General features: G+C 40.9%; 1 protein-coding gene across 2 annotated transcripts in view; it reads right to left on the bottom strand.

The window, feature by feature from the left end:
- Positions 1-19,700, bottom strand: part of TPR (translocated promoter region, nuclear basket protein) — a 55,757-nt gene that overhangs the window by 1,981 nt on the left and 34,076 nt on the right. Inside the window, exons 35-49 of one of the 2 annotated variants that reach the window (XM_038757717.1) lie at positions 19,604-19,665; positions 18,353-18,561; positions 16,386-16,658; positions 15,447-15,595; positions 14,320-14,403; positions 11,429-11,626; positions 9,143-9,274; positions 7,483-7,573; positions 6,040-6,224; positions 4,444-4,512; positions 3,866-3,957; positions 2,408-2,514; positions 1,642-1,737; positions 1,321-1,477; positions 258-376 (exon numbers count right to left, since the gene is read on the bottom strand). In XM_038757717.1, the coding sequence (XP_038613645.1) occupies positions 258-376; positions 1,321-1,477; positions 1,642-1,737; positions 2,408-2,514; positions 3,866-3,957; positions 4,444-4,512; positions 6,040-6,224; positions 7,483-7,573; positions 9,143-9,274; positions 11,429-11,626; positions 14,320-14,403; positions 15,447-15,595; positions 16,386-16,658; positions 18,353-18,561; positions 19,604-19,665 (2,023 nt within the window). Of the gene's footprint in view, positions 1-257; positions 377-1,320; positions 1,478-1,641; positions 1,738-2,407; positions 2,515-3,865; positions 3,961-4,443; positions 4,513-6,039; positions 6,225-7,482; positions 7,574-9,142; positions 9,275-11,428; positions 11,627-14,319; positions 14,404-15,446; positions 15,596-16,385; positions 16,659-18,352; positions 18,562-19,603; positions 19,666-19,700 lie in introns of both variants that reach the window. The other variant, XM_038757716.1, reaches the window with a different exon arrangement.

The raw sequence follows: 19,700 nt of genomic DNA on the forward strand, positions 1-19,700 counted from the left end.
CAATGGTTTTAAAGCTTAATTATGACCTTGTGAACCTCACCTTTGATGTTGCCTGCTATAATCCTATACGCTTGGAGGAACTGATTAAAACCAAATCATAGGTGCTGAGGCCTTCCTTCGGCCTGCCAGTTAAAAAGCTAAGTGGTCTGAACCTAGTACATTGTTAAAACCCTCAAGCAGGTTTTCAGGAGGCCCACAACTGCCAGTGACCTAGGTATCCGAGGCGATAGGGCTGGATAATAGACACAAATTGGTACCTGCTGATGAACTAGAGGGAGGATCTTGGCTGGTGGAAGGCAGATCAGACTCATCAGATGCCTGCACGGGTTCTTCCTCATGTTGACTATCGATTTCTAGGCCAGCTTCTGAACTGATCCTGAGAGGAGAAGAAAAGCAAAACAGTTTGAGTGGCAATTTAGGAATATTAATGAATATGACAACTACTACCACCAAATTCGCATACGCATAATTCTGACATCCAAGGGTATTACTAGAACCAAGAGTGACCCAGCTTACTCTTGGTCAGTTTAAGTTCCTTGGGTCCTTACAGAAGACTAACTTGCATGGACCGCAATAGTTTATTTCTGAAACAGTCAAAATTCTTCAGGATTTAGGATTAAAATCATAATAACCGATTATCCTTTAGAGTTGTCCTCTTCCATTAGGCATACAGAAAAGATTGTGAGCCCATTGTTGGGTAGGGATTGCCTCCATTCATTCAATTGTATTTATTGAATGCTTACTGTGTGCAGAGCACTGTACTAAGAGCTTGGGAAGTACAAGTTGGCAACATATAGAGACGGTCCCTACCCACCAACAGGTTGCCAAATTGTACTTTCCAAGCGCTTAATACATCGTTCTGCACACAGTACGTGCTCAATAAATACAACTGAATGAATGAATGAAAAAGCTGTTTTAACCAATTTTAGAACCCCTCTGCCAGGGCTGTTTTTCATCCAGACCCTTAGATAGTAAACAAAATAAAAAGGCAGTAGGGAGAATTGAAAGTATAATTATTTGATCTATTAACTACAGATGAATCTGGCACGGCTATCCCTTTTGAAAGGTGAAATGAAATATGTAGCACATGGTGATTACATAAATTCCCGGTTTATACAGCACCAATATTCCCAGGAACTCAACAATAATTTCAACTGGCTGTACATGGCATAGAAACGTAATATAAAGGTAAATAAAGTGCTTGGCAAGGGGCTCTATTTGACCCCTCAATAATCCGGTTTTCAAGCATTACATTATATTATCAACAGCCAGTGGAAATGAAGTTTACAGGTACGTTATGGAAAGGAAATCTTGGTTTACCCTTCAGATTCTGCCTCCACAAACACCTCGTCTCCGTCATCTCCTGCTCCTGATTCGGCAGTGGTTGATAAATTGCCGGTAGATGTCGTAACCATTGGAACAGACTGAGAAGCGTGTTCTGAAGCATCAGAGGTGGTGCTTTCAGTAAAAACTGTCACTTAAAAGGGGGGAAAAAAACAGGGAAACTGGCTAAGGCATCTATTTTAAACTTAAAACAAACCAATTCTTCCAACTAAAAGGGGTGACGTGATAGTCTTCCAAAAAACATTTTCAATACATGGAGATATAAGACACTAAATTTTACAAAAGCGAAAGTCTTACCCGGAGCTGCTACTTGAAGAGGAGTCGTCGGGACACTACGGCCACCAGATTCTTCTTCATGAGCAAGGAAGAGAGGGGTTTCATACATTCCTAAACCTAAAGATCATTTTACATATTAACAGCTTTGCCATCTAGAAGATTTACTAAAGTGGCTTTTTTCCCTTCCCAATTACGGTCTCTGTGATTTGCTAGTTTATAACACTCCAATCATCTTTGTACATTTTGCTACAAAATTACGCGGAACAGAATGATCAGAATGCCACATAATAAGGATGGTATTTATTAAGTGCTTACTATGTGCTAAGCATGAAGGTACGCCATCTCCATCCACCCATTTCGCCTCAGCCTGTGGGGACTGCATATTGATATGTCTCTGGTCCCAAGGTAATGTAATCACTGGACTAAGTACCTCTACTAGAGAAGCAGCCTGGCTCAGTGGAAAGAGCCCGGGCTTTGGAGTCAGAGGTCATGGGTTCAAATCCCAGCTCCGCAATTGTTGGCTGTGTGACTTTGGTCAAGTCACTTAACTTCTCCGGGCCTCAGTTCCCTCAACTGCAAAATGGGGATTAAGATTGTGAGCCCCCCGTGGGACAACCTGATCATCTTGTAACCTCCTCCGAGCTTAGAACAGTGTTTTGCCCATAGTAAGCGCTTAATAAATGCTATCATTATTATTATTATTACTAGATCAACTCACCTGTTCCAGTTTATCATCTTATTACCTAAAACATGCAAATTAATCAGCGAAGCGCATTAGGGATTTTACCTCCTTGAGATGCAAGTTGGCCAAGGTCCGAGTGGCTGGAACTGGTCTGTGGCATGTCTTCGGGGGGACCAAACCGGAATCGAGGAACACCAGCCACTTGAGGTGAACTACGACAAATCAAATGATATTTTTCAATATTCAGTCTAAATGAAAGTAGCAGTCCTTTGGCTATCACTAATAACCTACATATATATATATGTATATATCTATATATATATATAATAATGATGATGGCATTTGTTAAGTGCTTACTATGTGCAAAGCAGTGTTCTAAGTGCTGGGGGATACAAGGTGATCAGGTTGTCCCATGTGGGGCTCAAAGTCTTAATCCCCATTTTACAGATGAGGTAACTGAGGCTCAGAGAAGTTAAGTGACTTGTCCAAGGTCACAGCAGACAGGTGGAAGAGCCAGGATTAGAACCCATTACCTCTGACTCCCATTCCCAGGCTCTTTCTACTGAGCCATGCTGCTTCTCTTACAGAGCAGGAAGGGAAGAGCATTGCTGAGAAGGATGAACCCACCCCAGTGTACTTACAAGATAGAAAAAGAAACAAGATAAGAAAAATGAAGTGACAGAGCTACAAAAAGGTGCGGGTGATGAGGGTTGTTTTCTCCAACTAGAAGTCTTTTCAGGTTGGCTGAGCTCACTGCTTTCACAAAGTGGAGATTTAAAAGTAGTGTCCTCTGGACTGTAAGTTCATAGTGGGCAGGGAATGTCTCTACTTACTCTTCTATACTGTGCTCTCCCAGGAGTTAGTACAGTGCTCTGCAAACAGTAGCCCTCAATAAATAGGATTCATCCTTGGCTCCGTAAGGGCACGAAGAATGCTTTCGGCTTTTACTTTTTGCCTGAAAGTCTATTATATTTTAGAGCTGATGCTCATTTAGAGAAAAACAATATATTCATACTTGTGGATGGTAATACTGTGTGAAACTCCACTGGCAAGATGTCAGACAGGGGTACTGGCTGACATTTTAAAATACAAGCCTTGTATATAGCGAAAATCATATTATCCAAATGTCTATTAATCCAATCAATCAATGGTATTGCGCATTTACTATGTGCAGAGCACTGTACTAAGCGCTCGGGACAAGACAACAGAATTAGCGGACATGTTCCCTGCTCACAACGAGCATACAGTCCAGTGACTGGTAGACCAAATGATGATTAGCTTGGATAATTGAGGGAGGAAAAAGTTCAGCGAACCAGGCAAGATGAGGTTCAAGCCTGAAAATCTGGCTTAAATTCATTCTCTATATCCGCATGCAAATTGCCAGATGTACTTATAGCAATGCAAAGAAGGAAATTTAATTTCATTCTTCCGTTCCCCCCAACTCAAGAAAACCTTTTACAGAACCAGTGACACAATGTGAGAAAAAGAATGACAGAAAGTCTGATGAGAAAGCTTAAAGAGGAGAAGAAAAATATATATATTCCACCGACTTCATTAACTTACTGAATTGCTTCTGCAAAACCATCTGTTCGATGTGGCACCACAAGAGTCGGAGTGCTTGGAACGGTTCTGTCCTCATCGTCAAAAAAATGTTGCTGCTAAAAACAAAGTCTGAAATCAGAAGCTAAACACACAGTCTTTACAAGATTCTGGAAATACTTAGGTTTCACTCAATGAAATAAAATCCAAGACGAGTTCCTCTCCATAAAAACAAAATGTAAGTACGCCCTTTAAGTCTAAAAAAACCCCACAGTGCTGCTTCACTGGAACATTCTGGATAAAATCAGCAGCTGATGTATTAAGTTCCATTCACTTGGAACTTTCAAAGTACAAAAACTCCTTCTGTTGGGATTTCCAATACACCAGATAATCTCACTCATAAATTTCCTCATCTGTCAAATGGGGATTAAGACCATGAGCCCTACACAGGATAGGGACTGCGTCCAACCTGATCACCTTATATCTACGCCAGCACTTAGTACAGCGCCTGGCACATAGTTAAGAGCTTAACCAATACCACAATTATTATTATTATTACTATTTTGTCCCCAAAGAAGATTTTTTTAAAAATGGCTATTTACCATGCCACCTATTCCAGGGGTCAATTGAAGTCCACGCCCCACTGACTGCCGCCTTGGCATCTGGATTCTCTGAGAGAAGAAAAGGGGTAGCATGAGTAGTTTTTAAGTGTTGCAGCAATTCACCTTCACAAATGAAAGACACACTGCAAAATAAAGATTCACTACCGCATAGTCCTTGACAAGCATGGCTAGGCACAGGGGCGATAGAAAAAGTCTGGAGGGTCAAGGGCTTAGTACAGTGCTCGGCACCCTGTAGGAGCTCAATAAATATTATGGATAGATGGAAGGAGGGGAGGGCCAGGTAGGGAAGAAAATTTGAGTTACAGGTTAGCAGTGGGAGCTATGAGGAGGAGGCATGATGAGACTAAATATTTGCCAATTGGAAAGTCTTTAACTTCATTCATCTCAACACTGAAACAGAGCATATTCTGATCATCTTCTTAAATTAACAGGCTCTTTCACATTCCACTTAATCTCCCACTTATTTATTCTATGAGTTCACCAGTAAAGTTGGAAGAGAAAATTCTAAGTTTAAATTACCGAAAGGAATTTTTTGTGTGTATATATACATATATATACGTATTTTTGAATGTATACATGTATATATGAATTTTTTTGTGTATATATATATATATATATATATATGTGTGTGTATATGTATGTGTGTTCGTCTCCCCCTCTAGACTGTGAGCTCGTTGTGGGCAGGGACTGTGTCTTTTCATTGTTATTTTGTACTTTTCCAAGTGCTTAGTACAGTGCTTTGCACACAATAAGTGCTCAATAAATACAACTGAATAGAATAGAATGTGTGGAACATAAGTAACCAATAAACAAGAATTATACAGAATTCCAACTAAACTATGTCAAGTTACCCTTTATAGCATATTTTTAAAAACTGCATGCCATGACAAGCTTATGGTGAGTCTTGTTACAGCAGGACATTGTCTGCCTGCTATTCAATGAGGGAGACTGTAAAAAAACGACTACCACTCTTAAAACTCAGTACCAACTTCTTGATGAATGGGCAGCTATTAAAAATGTAGCCAGTCTTTATTTATTTCATTCTTCCCGATTCATACAATTTCTTAGCAAAGCATCCGCGTTCTGGAAATTGACGCTCACTTTGCACATAAAGATTGAAAAGATTGGGGTTGAAAATAGGAATGCGAAAAGTGGAAGCATACAAATGATTTATTTTCCTTCCTCAGAACTATCTGAGGTCAGAACTCTCACACAGAAAATGTAGCCAGATGCAAAATAAATTTCACTGGAGTTCCAACCCACCCAAAGCTTTTACAGTGGAAAACTATGATCAGTTCATTAATTTTAACGGTGCCGTTCAGTATGGTTATAAAAATTTTATATTACACCCACTCCCTGCTCCCAAATTTCACTTAACCCTAGGAGCCAGAAAGTAAAGATAGCTCTATTGGAGTTAAGGAAGACGGTCTGATGATTAAAACACAATTCCTACACATCACACTTTGACGAATGTGGTATTACTGTTGTTTCAGGGAAGATATGTCCGAGGAGGAACTCTGGTGAGGAGAGGCAGTTTGCAGAAAAACTGTTCAGAGCTTTCATTCATTACTGTACCTGTACGGGTGGTCCCAGCTCTTGGGGTGGAGCATGGATAGTGAGCCTTGGAGGGAGCGGGTGCGGGGGTCTGCGTGGTGACTGAGGTGCTCGAGGAGCCTGTCTTTCCGATGCTGACGACGGTTGCTGCTCCCTTGAGCTCTCGTGGGAGAAAGAAGACTCGGCAGCACTGGTACTTCCTTCACCTTTAAGGGAAAAAGGCTTAAACTGGAGTCTCGGGGCATCGGCATGGTTTCTTGGGCAACTCCAGGACCGCAAAATGCCTGCCAGATTTTGCTAGCACTAACTGAATTCACCAAGTAGTTCCTTTGGAGCTTTCCTAAAATGGCCTATTCACAGGAAGGAAGCATTTCACACCACCAGCTGTAAGGTTTCCAGAGCAGTCCTGGAAATAGTTTCAGAAAAGTTACTTGCCTAGGCCATAGTTTTCAAAAGCCGCATTCCTCCTACCCCATTTTGGTCGGCCACTTCTGGCCTGTATTTACAGACACAATATGTAAAACTCCGTTTTATGAAAATCTCAGCAAACGCTGCTGTACCCTCAAATTCAAAGAAAAGGATATTACGAGACAGTGTGCCACTTTGCTGCAAAAGGTAGGTAGAGTGTTTGTTTCCTTGGGACAATGGCAGCAGGACGCTTTTGACAGGTACCAAAGCTTATTAAAAGTGAATTTCCCAGTCTTTGGCTACACTTTTCCTCCCCATGTACTACTGACTCAGGCGATCTGTTTTCTTGAAGAATGAACCATATTTCTCTAACCGATTCACCCAAGCTGAGTACCAATATTTAAACAAATCTATGAAGATGAAAAGCAAGCATTTTCATCTAAGTCTCTTAAGGAGTCAACTTTTTCTCTGCATTAGAAGTCACGGGAGCGTTACTACACAAAACTCATTCCATTAGAAGATGGAAACAGACATTTTGGGGGTGTAGTCATAATTCTGCCCGACAAAAGGGGGAAAAACTTCTTGAATTGGTACGATTACATCCGAAGACAGTTTGGCTATGAAGGAATGTCTCATTTCTGATTAAGGTCTTGATTCTCCTGGAATTACACTAAGTTGCAACAGAGCAGCAGACAGGTATTGATGAGGTAATGCCCTGACCTACAAAGGCACCTCTGATTATTTGCTCGGCAAATACCAGTACTGCCAGTTTGCTTTCTTCAGCATTTGTCAACATCAACAGTCCGTGGCCTTGTTGCAATAAGGATTTGTCACTAAACTGACTTTTCCACATCTGACAATAATTTTGAATGAATCCAGCTGTTGCCATCTAGCAGGTCTTAAGCGATTCAAGCACTTTTTCCAAGTCCAAATTCATTCAATGGTATTTATTGAGCGCTTACTGTGTGCACAGCACTGTACTAAGCGCTTGGGAGAGTACAATACAATAATGAAAGGACACAAATAGAAGCATCTAGAAGTGCCTTTTGATCTCACCACTATTTTGAGAATCTGCAGCCCGCTGATTGCTTTCTCCACCGCCCAGGCTTTCCTCCGTTTCTGTGCCAGGATCCGTGCCATCACCGCCCTAAAATAGAAAACCCCTCTATGACCAAGTGAAAAATGCACAACACTTGAAATGAGCAGATCAGTCAAAAGCAAATTTTCAAAAACTGAATTCTGGATCACAGGTTTCAAACCCTGAAAAAACCATTTGTAGCTGTGCTTCTTTCTTTCAGAATTCTTAGTCATCTATCTCCATTCAGCTTTAATTACTGTTCCCTCAAGCCCCATATCTACCAATCTACACAACAGAAAATGAAATATAGGTTTTGTACAGTTTGGTACATAAAGGTGACAACAGAAATGATTTTTGCCTTGCTTCACAGAGAACGAGATTTGCCAGCGCTCTGAAGTAAACTGGTACACTTCAATGAAATTATGGAATTTATGAAAAAAAACCCTAAACATTTCAACGCTTAAAACTTTTCAATCTTTAAACATTTCAACGTTTCACTAAAATGTGGCATTATTGCACCCTGGCTAATCCTTCAAGTTATAAGGCTCATAATAATGGAAATAAATAATGATGATAATAACAACAATTTATCATGGGCAAGCCCTGCTCTATGTACTGGGGTAGATGTAGAAAGTGTCTTAGCAGCTAGGCCTCTTCTAGGTCCTTTTCTCCTCTAAGACCAACCTACTCCCTGGGCCTCGTTCTTGTCTTTGCTCAGTCACTCTCTCCCCCTCCATATGTGACTGACCGGCACTCCTTCAAAATCCTAATCACATCATCCCTCCTAAAGGAAGTCTTCCCTGACTACTCTCCCTATTTCCACTCCCTACTGCTTCATCCTTGCACTTAGTCCCATCCTCTCAGCACTTTGGTATTCATCCCACCCCCACAGTACTTATGCTCCCATCCTTATACTTGGTTGCTTCTCTTATCTATAATTTAATTTTAATGTCAACGTCCTGCTAGGTTCTAAGTTCCTTGAGGGCAGGGACCATGCCTAAAATGCCTGGCACGTAGTAAGCGTTTAACAAATACCACCATCATCATTATTTCTATTACCAACTGTACTGTACTCTCCCAAGCACTCAGTACAGTGCTTGCACAAAGGGCTCGATATGATTAATCCATGAAGCATCAGCCAAGGTGCATGAACTACAATGTGAGCTGTATATAATGCAAAGTTTGTCATAAAGCAGCATGGCCTAGTGGAAAGAGCATAGGCCTTGGAAGCAGAGGACCTGGGTTCTAATTTGGGACTTGCTAATTGCTAGCTGTATGACCTTAGGCAAGTCACAACTTCTCTGTGCCTCAGTTTCTTCAACTGTAAAATGGGGATTAAAAATCTACTCCCCCTACTACTACACTGTGAGCCTCATGCGGGGCAGGGTCTGACCTAAGTAACTTGTATTTACCCCAGCACTTGGAATAGTCTTTGAAACATAGTAAGTGCTTTAATTCCATATATATAAAAATAATGTGAACCCCATGCTATACCAGAATCAAATACATTAAATTTGCTCCTTAGTAGTGTTGGAAGGCAACAATTGTTTCCCAAAAGCCAAGAGGCAACTACAACCAGGACATAAAACCAGATACCCTAAATTAGGCCCTGAAAATCTAGGTAGAACCAGACCTTACCTCGGCATCATCAGCTTCATATCCATCGTTGCCATCTGCACTACCAGTTCCTTCATTACTATCTTCACCCTCATCTCCCATTCCTGTGTCTTCATCGTCATCATCTTCATCTTCCTCCTCATCTTCATAATCCTATGGAAAAAAATCCCACATTGGATATGTGAAATAGAAATGGTGAACAGAAAAGTAATCAGAAACTGAGAAGACAATATTGCTCGAGAAGGAGAGCAAAGTGAAGGTCAGAAAGGTCAAAATTATGAAAGTGCAGCTGCAAAAACCCCTGCACAACTTGGAAAGCTAAAATACATAGGCGAATCAAGTGACTAAACTCACAGAGAATACAATGATGAATGTATACGAGGTTTTGCATCACAGCCTAATAAAGGAGAGTCTTTTGAGAATTCTGATTGCTACAACTGATCAGGAATGAATGAGAGAAATATGGGTGGATAAGGGACCCAAATGTATTTATAGACAAGTTAGCTATTGGGAGAGATGAAACTATCTGGGCTAATGGAAATCAACCAAATCCAATAAGTGTGTCCTGGAGGAACTCACCATTTCGCTATATTTTATCAATCCCAGAAACCCAACAACCCAACCTGGATCCAAAAATCAGTCACGCAGACCAAGAAACCCATTTTTTTGTGGGCACTAAATATACAGAGGGACTAGTGGATTAACATCACAAAAATGGCTCGTGAAGACAAGAAACTAAAATGAGAAAATCAATCTGAACGCTTTTTGGTTTACAATGTTACAGACTGTCACATGTATATCAAAATTTAGAGGTCCTCATTGTCTCCCCCTCTAGACTGTGAGCCCACTGTTGGGTAGGGACCGTCTCTATACGTTGCCAACTTGTACTTCCCAAGCACTCAGTACAGTGCTCTGCACACAGTAAGCGCTCAATAAATACGACTGAATGAATGAATGAAGTAGTCACAGGTCATGACACTGGAGAAATTCCATTTGTATGGTTCCCAAATGTGGTTATGAGTGAAAGGAGTGAAGGTTGCAGAAACTAAAATGAGTCCCTTTAACAGAAGGAGCCGAGCGGAGCGATGACTCCTGCCCCTGTGATTTCAAGCTAGAAGAACCAAGCTGGAAGCTCAGGCTATGCTCCAGCAGCTTTGGTCAAAAGGGACCAGGGGGATTTGTTTCCTAAAAACAGAGCCCACAGACTACATGTTTAAGGGTTTTCTGGTCACTAGGGACAGATCTTGTGGCCTTGCCAACAACATATATTTATTAATGAAGTTCAAGCTGAAATGAGTGCAGAGTAAATTCCTAAGGGTTCAGCAGTCCAAAAATGTTCCTAATTCTGCCACGACAGAAGTCCTGCACTTAATCATGTACTGAATTCTCTTAGGAGGAGGGAAGACGAAGCCAGAAGTTACTCCCTGGGCCCCTCCCAAAGGGGAAATGGTGGTGGTGGGGGGAAGACAGGTAACTGGAGAAGACCCTCGGGCATCTTCAGGCAAGAGCTGTGTGCCTGGGACAGGAGGACACAGGGAAAGCTCTGGGCAGTGATACTGGATGGGACACAGGGCACAGGAAGGGCTCGGAGATGATCCAGGGTGAGGGGTCAGGATACCTTGAAGTTTCAGGGTCCAGAGCCAGGACTCTAGAGTGAGGCTCCTGCCCCTCAAGGGGAGAAAAGACACAGAGAGGGTAACACAGGAACTTGGGATGCCGCAAGAGAAGAAGGGGAAGGACCCAGTAGGCCTGAGGATGTCTACAGGAAAGAACAGAGGGAAAACTGTGGGGGAAAACTATTGGAGCAAAGTAAAGGCATTTGAACAGGAATTGCTTTGTTACCAGATTAAGAATTCTATATAAGTGTTATCAAGATCTCTCATCTTGGTGACTGTCTGCAGTAGGGGCTAGAGGAGAAGAGGAAGGAAAGAACTAGAAGGCTTTAGGGGCCAGCAAAACTAACAGGGGCCCTGGCACTCCTGGAGTGATTCCAGGGGGTATTTCAGCCAGGACTTAAGGCCGAGAACCTTGTGTAACATCAGACACGTACACCACGGACAGGAAAATCACATCCTATCTACACAGGCAAGTATTATCAGAAGAATTTCCCTAATTCCCTAACAATATCCTATTAAAAACATGTAATGAAAATGTATAACAAAAGTACCGAGTTCAACAGTATATAATTTTAAAATGAAAAAGGAAGGAAAAGAAGTCTGTGAGTTCTGGACCAATCGATCACCATGACGTCAGGCCAATGGTGGTAACTTCATATCTCTTTAGTCTGACTCAGCTGCTCATGCTTACCTCTTGCTCGCCATCGTTTTCCTCATCGTCATCATCTTCGTCATCACTGTCAATTACAATAACATCATCTCCTTTGGGCTGGCCATCTTGGGATGATGTAGTTGTCTGTTGTTCTGACTGAGGCCCAAGATCCAATGGAAGAGATTGAGAATTTTCTTCAGTGTCCTCCATGGGTGTGTAGTCTCCCTGGGAGATTCCCTTGGAATGCAAACACAAAAATCAGTTGAAATTGGAATACTTAATACTTATTTTTAAGAACCCAGTTCACTCCAAACAACATCAGCACTTGAGCAGAAAGGCAGATTTTTAAATTGTATAATCAGTATTTAAAACACGTGCCTCTGAAAGAAAGCCAATGTTATTTCAGTTACTCCTGCAAAACCTCCAAGTTATTTTTCTAAGGCCACAAATGGCGTAAGTGAAGGAAAACATGTGAAACGAAACTTAAGATGTGTGCAATCTAGTTAGTGTGATGGCTCTTTCTTTCAAATACGTTAACAGTGGTTTTTGAAAAACTATTCTCATTTGAGAATACCAGGATTCAAAAGAAAAATGTCTGTTTTTGACTGTGGGGGGACTTTCTGCCAAAACTACTCTTGTTTTGGTAATGCTACCGAAATACATCTTCAGCTAATGATATTTTATGAAAGATTACCCATGACAGCACAGAAAAAAATATCAGCACAATTTGTCTCAAAACCGCTGTTAGAAGTAACTTTAAAACTATGCATGGTAAAATCTCCTGATAATGAAAATGATTTTAGAAAACATTGCGGTATGAGTGGCAAATGACTTGGATTTATTTGATCTCAAAAATATTATGTGCATTGTGTTATGTGGATGTATGCTGGATTCACTTGGCTTTGATTAATCCTCACCACCCTGGTGATGACATCCCATCAGCCACCTAATAACTGTAATAATAATAATAATAATAATAATGATAATAATAATAATAATAATAACAATGGCATTTTAAGCGCTATGTGGCATGCACTGTAATAAGCCCTGGGGTGGATACAAGCAAATTGGGTTGGCCCCAATCAGTCCACGGTATTTACTGAGCACTTTGTGCAGAGCACTGTAGTAAGCACTTGGGAAAGCACAATACAATACACAAAAATCTCTGCCCACCAGGAGCATACATTCTAGTGGGGGAGACGAGGACTAAAATAAATTACAGTTAAGGGAAGCAACTGGATATAGAGATATGCATGCAACTGTTGTGAGGGTGAGGTCACAGTGAAAACTCAAGTGCTTACAGGGTAAGGACTCACGTATATAGGTAATGCACTAAGGAGAGAAATGGGTTGGAGAGATGAAAAGATTAGCTTCCTGGAGACGTGCACTTAGGCTTTGAAGGTGGGAATCAATTTATTGAGTGCTTACTATGTGCAGAGCACTGTACTAAGTGCTTGGGAGGGTACACAGTGTCGGCAAACATATTCCCTGCCCCAAACAAATTTACAGTCTAGAGGGGGAGATAAAGGCAAGGAGAGCATGACCAAGGGTTGATGGCGTGAGAGAGAGGAGAGGGAACCACAGTGAGCAGGTGGTATTCGAGGACAAAGTGTGTGGGCTGGGCTGTAGTAAGGAGTGAGGATATACGTTCGGTGGGGGAAGAGAGCTGATGGAATGTCTTAAAGCCAACAGTGAGTCACTCTGCTACCTTACATTTATATTTAATTGCCCGTTCCTAGTTTTATCATTTGTGTCTGTGTTTTTGCTCTTTAACCTAGCATATGCTGTACCCACAGTAAGTGCTTGACAAATTCCACTGATTGATTGATGTCGGCAAATTGAGTCCACTCCTCCCATCACTAGATGGCTAGCTCCCGGCAAACAGGGACTGCAACTTTTGCTTCTATATTCAGCTCTCGTGGAACGTGGGAGGTAAACTCCTTGAGGGCAGGGGTGATCACATCTACTAACTCTCTCGAACTCTCTCAAGCACTTATTTTACTGCTCTGCACTCAATAAGTACTACTGACTCATCACAATCTCTGTTTCCACACAGGTTCATGCTGTGGGAAGAAAGTTCCCAAATTCTGTCTTCATGCTTCTGTGAAAACATGTAATGAAAAACGCAGGTTATGGCAGAAAGAAATGTACTGTGTAACCCCAGGTGCCTAGTACAGTACTAAGTACATAGCAGACGTTCAATACATGTGGATGAGAGGGTTATCTGTGTCTGGTGGTTTGAAGAAAGGCTTAGATTAAGAGCAGTTTGTTAGAAATATTAGATTACTCAACCCTAAGCAATAAGGATGCATAGTAGCATCGCTTTTTGTCATTGCTCTTTAATATCCACTCAATAGCCGTATTATCTACTTTTCTTCTCTTAATCTACTATGGTGTACTCAGCCCTAAATTGTTCTGATCCTTTCTGGAAACCACTAACATTTCTGATCTGTAAAAATCTCCCAGAGGAACAAATTCCATGGTTACCCCTTCGGTTTATTCTGATAAAATGATGCGTCAGTACAGTTATGATTCACCAATTTAGGACAAATTCTACAACCTGTATACTCTCAAAAGAGAAGAATACAGATCTGGTAACAAAATGAAAAAAATACTAAAAATAAATGCATTGGAGTTTGCGTACGGAAAGCAAATAGGGATACACAAAACTATCAAAGGCAAAATAGCAGCAAGATGAGAGAATTTTTAAGTTTGAAGCCATGAAGAGGGGAGGCTGAGTCACAGTGCTCCCAGCTGGCTTTAACAGGTTTGCAATATACCAGAAATAAGAGCAGTTAAAATTCTAACTAGTAAATCTTCCCAACAAGTGTTCACAGCCTCTCAGATCGAACCGCTGGAACTAGTGACAACATCAAATTCACCTCTTGCAGGACAGCAGCAATAGTAAAATTGACTTGTGTTTTACTTACTTCTCCAATGGAATCTTGGGAATCTTGATTGAAGGTTTGAGTCTCTACTTCCCCATCAGTGCTTTCTTCCGCCATAACATCCTCCTAAAATGATCACATGATAAAGCATATAGATTGCACTCCAAATATTCATTGCTCCTTCTCTAATTTTTGAAACTCTTAAAGGGAAATAATAAAAACGCAGCAAAGATGAAACAACTGCACACCCAAACTACCACAGCATAAAAGAGGAAGATTTCACTATAATTTTAATTAGCAGGGATTTGAAACATGTGATTTAGGAAAAAATTGGGGCAGGCAGCCAATGCGCTTTGGGCGAAGTACGTAAAAAGGAAGGCCAAAAGTTTTAGAGCTGCACAGGGCATCTCGACTGTAGAAAGGACAACTAAAATGCCAATAGGCAAGCTGCAGTCTACTCACATAACCAATTTCTTTGGAACAGAAAAGCCGAAATTAATACCATCATGAGGGGCGTGCCACTCTGGAACAAATTAAGCGCTCAACCGCAAACTGGGCATTTGGAAAAATTTGGACCATTTAGTCATAGGGTAATTTGGTCATTAAACATTTAGTTCCGCTACATCATTAAAGCTAAGAGCATAAAACTTTCTTAATGCCATTAATACAAGTGAGATTCCAATAGGTTAGGTTGTAGAATCTGTCTTATAAGCAGCCACAGAAGTACATAAAATCCCAGAACCATTTTAATTATTCTTTATAATAAAATCATATTTGGGGCCCATAAGGATCCTATTCCCATGGCATTCAATTTTAACTAAGATCAGAAATCATTTGAGTTTCGTTTCATGAACGTAAATTGACCTCCCCAAAGCTAATTTTCATACAAGATGTCCCATTTATCAAATTCCCCACTTTAAGCCCTCTATTTCCAAGATAAACATGGGAAATATCTACTGCAGGTACTCAGGGAACACTCCTTGGTAGAAGTCCCTTTGTATATTTATCTCAAAATGGTGATGACATCCCACTCAACATCAGTGTTACAACAAACGCTAAAAGACGATTCATGTAAGACGAGTACCCCCTAACTTGTATACTCCCCCAACCACTTTAAATGCATAAATAGTTTTAACACATCCCGTTACATGACACTATTTGCCACATACCTCAGTTCCTACAGGAGGCACGCTTTTCAATTTCTTCGGAAGAGGAAGATCCACTGTTTCCTCGGAGATTTGGTCTGAGTTTTCAATTGTGCTCTCATCTTCCTCCTCTCGGGCGCGCTTCGGCAAGGAAGAACTTGGGGTGGCTGAAACTTTGAAATACACCGTTCACAATTAAGAGTTGGTAAAAATACATGCTTCATTTGGAAATAGCACATATGGGAATTTCCTTCAATAAATTGATTTGGTTATTAAGGTTAAACACAATAAAGAATTAACACCACAGTTTCTGTACTAGTGACTTCCAAACTTTGGGACACAGTTGTTCTTAAAGCATATTAACAAGGAAACAAATAAAAGGCAGTCTACGCCTCAAAAAAAAAGCATTCTTCTTGTTTTTGATAAAGTCAGAGTAATCTTTTCCAATATTTCTCATGATTACCAGGAGCGGACATTCTTCTGAGAATGTGTAATAAATGGCTACTGCCAAAGCAACCTTATCCTTTCCAGCTTTTATCACCTTAAAGTAGCTTTTTAAAGTCAAGTTGGCATTAAACTTGAAAGTTAAAAGCCAGAATAGTATTTTCTCTTCAGTGGGCCACAGGCACCCAGAAATTATGGTACATTCAACCATTGCCTCAGTCTTTCAAGTAACCTCACAACAATTCATTAATCCCAAAAACCAGGGAATGTGTCTGCTTTTTGTTACTCTACTCTCTCAGACACTTAATCCAGTGCTTTGTACACGGAAAGCGCTCGATAAACACAATTACAATTGAATGAATGAATAGCAAACCAATATTAATAAAAAGCCAACACATTCTTAGAAATTCAGGCTTTTCCTGAAAGAGGAAATGTGAAAAGGGAAGCTAGGATTAAGGGTTCCTACCGGTAGCACAAGATAGCCGGCCATCTGATTTTCATCTTGCGGGCTAAACTAACCTGTGCCGAATACGGCTGTGGAAGTTGAGGGTCTCTCGATCGGTGAGCTCTGTACCACTTCCACAATGCTGGGGGAGAGTTCTTGGCTGGCCGGCTCCATCTGAGGGAGACTCTGCTGAGTGGGCTGCACAAAAGCTGTAGCTTGGGTCTGCTGCTGAACTGTCAAGATGGGCTGAGAGATGGGGGGCTGGACATTAGGACTGGTAGAACGGACCGATCCACTTGTACTTCCAAAGACCGGAACGTGCTCCACAGGCCCCTCTGACTGGATGGCTGAAAGGCAAGGCTGGGGTCACTACAGTTTTATTCAACCTCCTCTCCCAGTCCCACCGCACTTAAAGATCTGAAATTTATTCTTACTTTAATGTCTCCCCCTCCAGACCATAAGTACGTTATGGGCCGGGAATGTGTTCTGTTTATTGTTATACTGTACTCTCCCAAGTTCTTAATACAGTGCTTCGCACACAGTAAGCGCTCAATAAATATGGTTGAATGAACGAATACAGCTTTCAATATTTTCATTTTTCTATTTACTCATTTTTTTTTAAATGACAACCCAAGTAATAATATCCCTACAACTTTCAATGCTTTTCTTCATTTTTCTATTCACTTATCTTTTCAAAAATAACTACAGAGGTAATCAGAACCATGCCTGGATAATAAGTTATACACAAAATTACACTTGATGGAAAAGTTGCACTTCTATGCTTTGTGCATAGTAGGCGCTTAACAAATACCATTAAAAAAAGTTACCATCCAATTTTTAATTTTTAGAAGGTAAGAAATGAGGTTAAGTTGAAGTCACTCAAAGTTTTTCTTGTAAAAATACAAAATCTGGGGGTCCAGCTTGGTTGAAGCATATTAAAGTAACCTCTAGACTGCAAGCTCATCCTATAGACCTTACGCCCATGGTGGGCAGGGAACATATCTGTTACATTGTTGTGTTGCATTCTCCCAAGTGCTTAGTACAGTGCTCTGCACACAATAAGTGCTCAGTAAATTCGACCGGTTGACTGAAGTAACCTTGTTCCAAATGAAGTGACAATATACTTGTGGAAAACACTCAATCTGATATAAGTGCTTAAATTCTGAGGCAGAAAAGTTTGCATCCCTTGAAAGTGTGGAGGTGTTGGAGTGGGGGGTAACAGAGAAGGAACAACAGAACACTGCCCTCAGTTTACATATTTCCTAATTCCCCACTCACTGACATCACCAGTGCATTCTCTTATTCAGTTCATCCTGCTTAGTACAGTGCTTTGAACGCAGTAAGTGCTCAATAAATAAATAATTCAATCAATAAATACGACTGAATCAATAACTGCCTTCCATGCTCTTTCACCACCTTCCAGTAGGAAGTAGTTGTAGTTGGTGGGTGGCTGATTATTCATTCATTCATTCAATCGTATTTATTGAACGCTTACTGCGTGCAGAGCACTGTACTAAGCACTTGGGAAGTACAAGTCGGCAACATATAGAGACGGTCCCTACTCGCCAACGGGCTCACAGTCTATAAGGGGGAGACAGACATGCTCTTGCTTTTAAAGCAAGACTCACTTCTTGGATAAATCTGCCATTTTCAATTAGTAGACTACAATAAACAGTTTAGCCATAGCAAATATTTTCACTACCCATTTTGGCTAGAACATTGTTAGGGAAATAGGGTATGTTTTACCACACAATGCAAATCTGTCTGGCTAGGGTGATTCCTCAACATCGGAAGAAAAAGTTTGTGCCCACGTGCAGGGCACACCAGATAAGTCCGACAGCGTGAGTTTTTTGGCACTGCAAGAATGCAATCTTAAAATTGTAGAGTTACTGCACAACTAAACGCTGATGACCACCTTGGAATATCATATAATGAAGTACTGTTTGAGGTCTTCATTCCAGGAAAAACCTGTAAGTGCTACAATTTTAAACCAGACTCGGTAGCTAATTGTTAAGTTGAGATGGTTTTCTTCCAACTTTACCTTCTTGAGTCTCCACCTGTGTGGTAGGCATCACGGTAGCTGTGGGGGTGGTGGTTGGATTGGTAACCGTTGCCGGTGTAACCATTGGACGGATACTAGCTCGAGGTGTTGATTTATTTCCAGCTATGGCGGCGGCGGTCACTTTGCTCGGAGTGGACACAACAGGAGTTGGCTTGATATTGGCTGTTGGTGGATCTGAAGTGCTGGCACTTGAAATAAAGCAGTTACAAAAGTCAGCTTCTGAGCAACAAATAAATGTAACATTCTCACTCCTAATGCCAACTTGATTTAAAAAAGCTACTTTAAGGTGATAAAAGTTGAAAGGATAAGGTTGCTTTGGCAGTAGCCATTTATTACACCTTGTGGAAACACATGGCTATGGTAGATAGGTAAAATTTTAAATTAGTAAAGACCTCTCTAATTGAGGTCAGTTGAGAGTGTAAAAGCAAAGCATAGGGACCAAATCAATCCAATTTATCATGCACTGGATTAAGTGAAAGTCAAATTAATGAGGTCAGACTGTACTTAAGTCACTAAAAAGTTAAGAGGAATCAGAAATTATAGGAAATGAAAGCAAATAAAGATTAAAGATTTGAGAGTGTGTCACTTGTGGCTTTGGTAAAGAAATGACAAACACCCACAGGCCTCAACAATGTACTCAGCAGTTTGAATTAAACATTCCTCTAGAGAACGGGGCACCCATCTTATCTCTTCACTGTAAGTTCACTGTGGGCAGGGAATAGATCTACGAACTCTGTTGTACTGTACTCTCCCAAGTGCTTAGTACAGAGCTCTGCACATGGTAAGTGCTCAAATATCACTGATGATGATTGCTGCTTCTAATGAGTCGCAAACTGAGAACAGGTAGGAAGGTGGGCAATTTTCTCAAATTATCTGCAACACTGACTTAAAATCATATACACTTATAATTATTTCTGGCACTTGTCCAATGCTTGCTTTGTGCAAAGCCCTGAAACAGACTCTGGGAAATGGTATCAGGATATGGATTCAGATGTGATCCTACAACACATGAAAGATTTTTCTCCCATTTGAAATTCCAACTCAGTACTTGCACTCCACTGAATTATTTCAATTGGAAAAAAACTTTCTAAACCTGGCCAAGAGTCACCAAGGCAAGTGCTCAGAAAACACACTGAATGTGCACGGCTTAAAAGATGTAATGGGGCTACTTCGCACAAGGCTATGGCTTTGGAAAACCAAACGAACAAACAAACAAAACAAGTAACTCACATTCCTCTTTCCCCGGAAGCTGGAGTGGTTTTGAGTGTGATCTGTCTCTGCTGTTCAGGGACCTATGGGATGAATCATTTTGAGATATTACAGAACA

This window comes from Tachyglossus aculeatus, chromosome 16, assembly GCF_015852505.1.
Source record: "Tachyglossus aculeatus isolate mTacAcu1 chromosome 16, mTacAcu1.pri, whole genome shotgun sequence".
In the NCBI taxonomy this organism is placed as follows: Eukaryota; Metazoa; Chordata; class Mammalia; order Monotremata; family Tachyglossidae; genus Tachyglossus; species Tachyglossus aculeatus.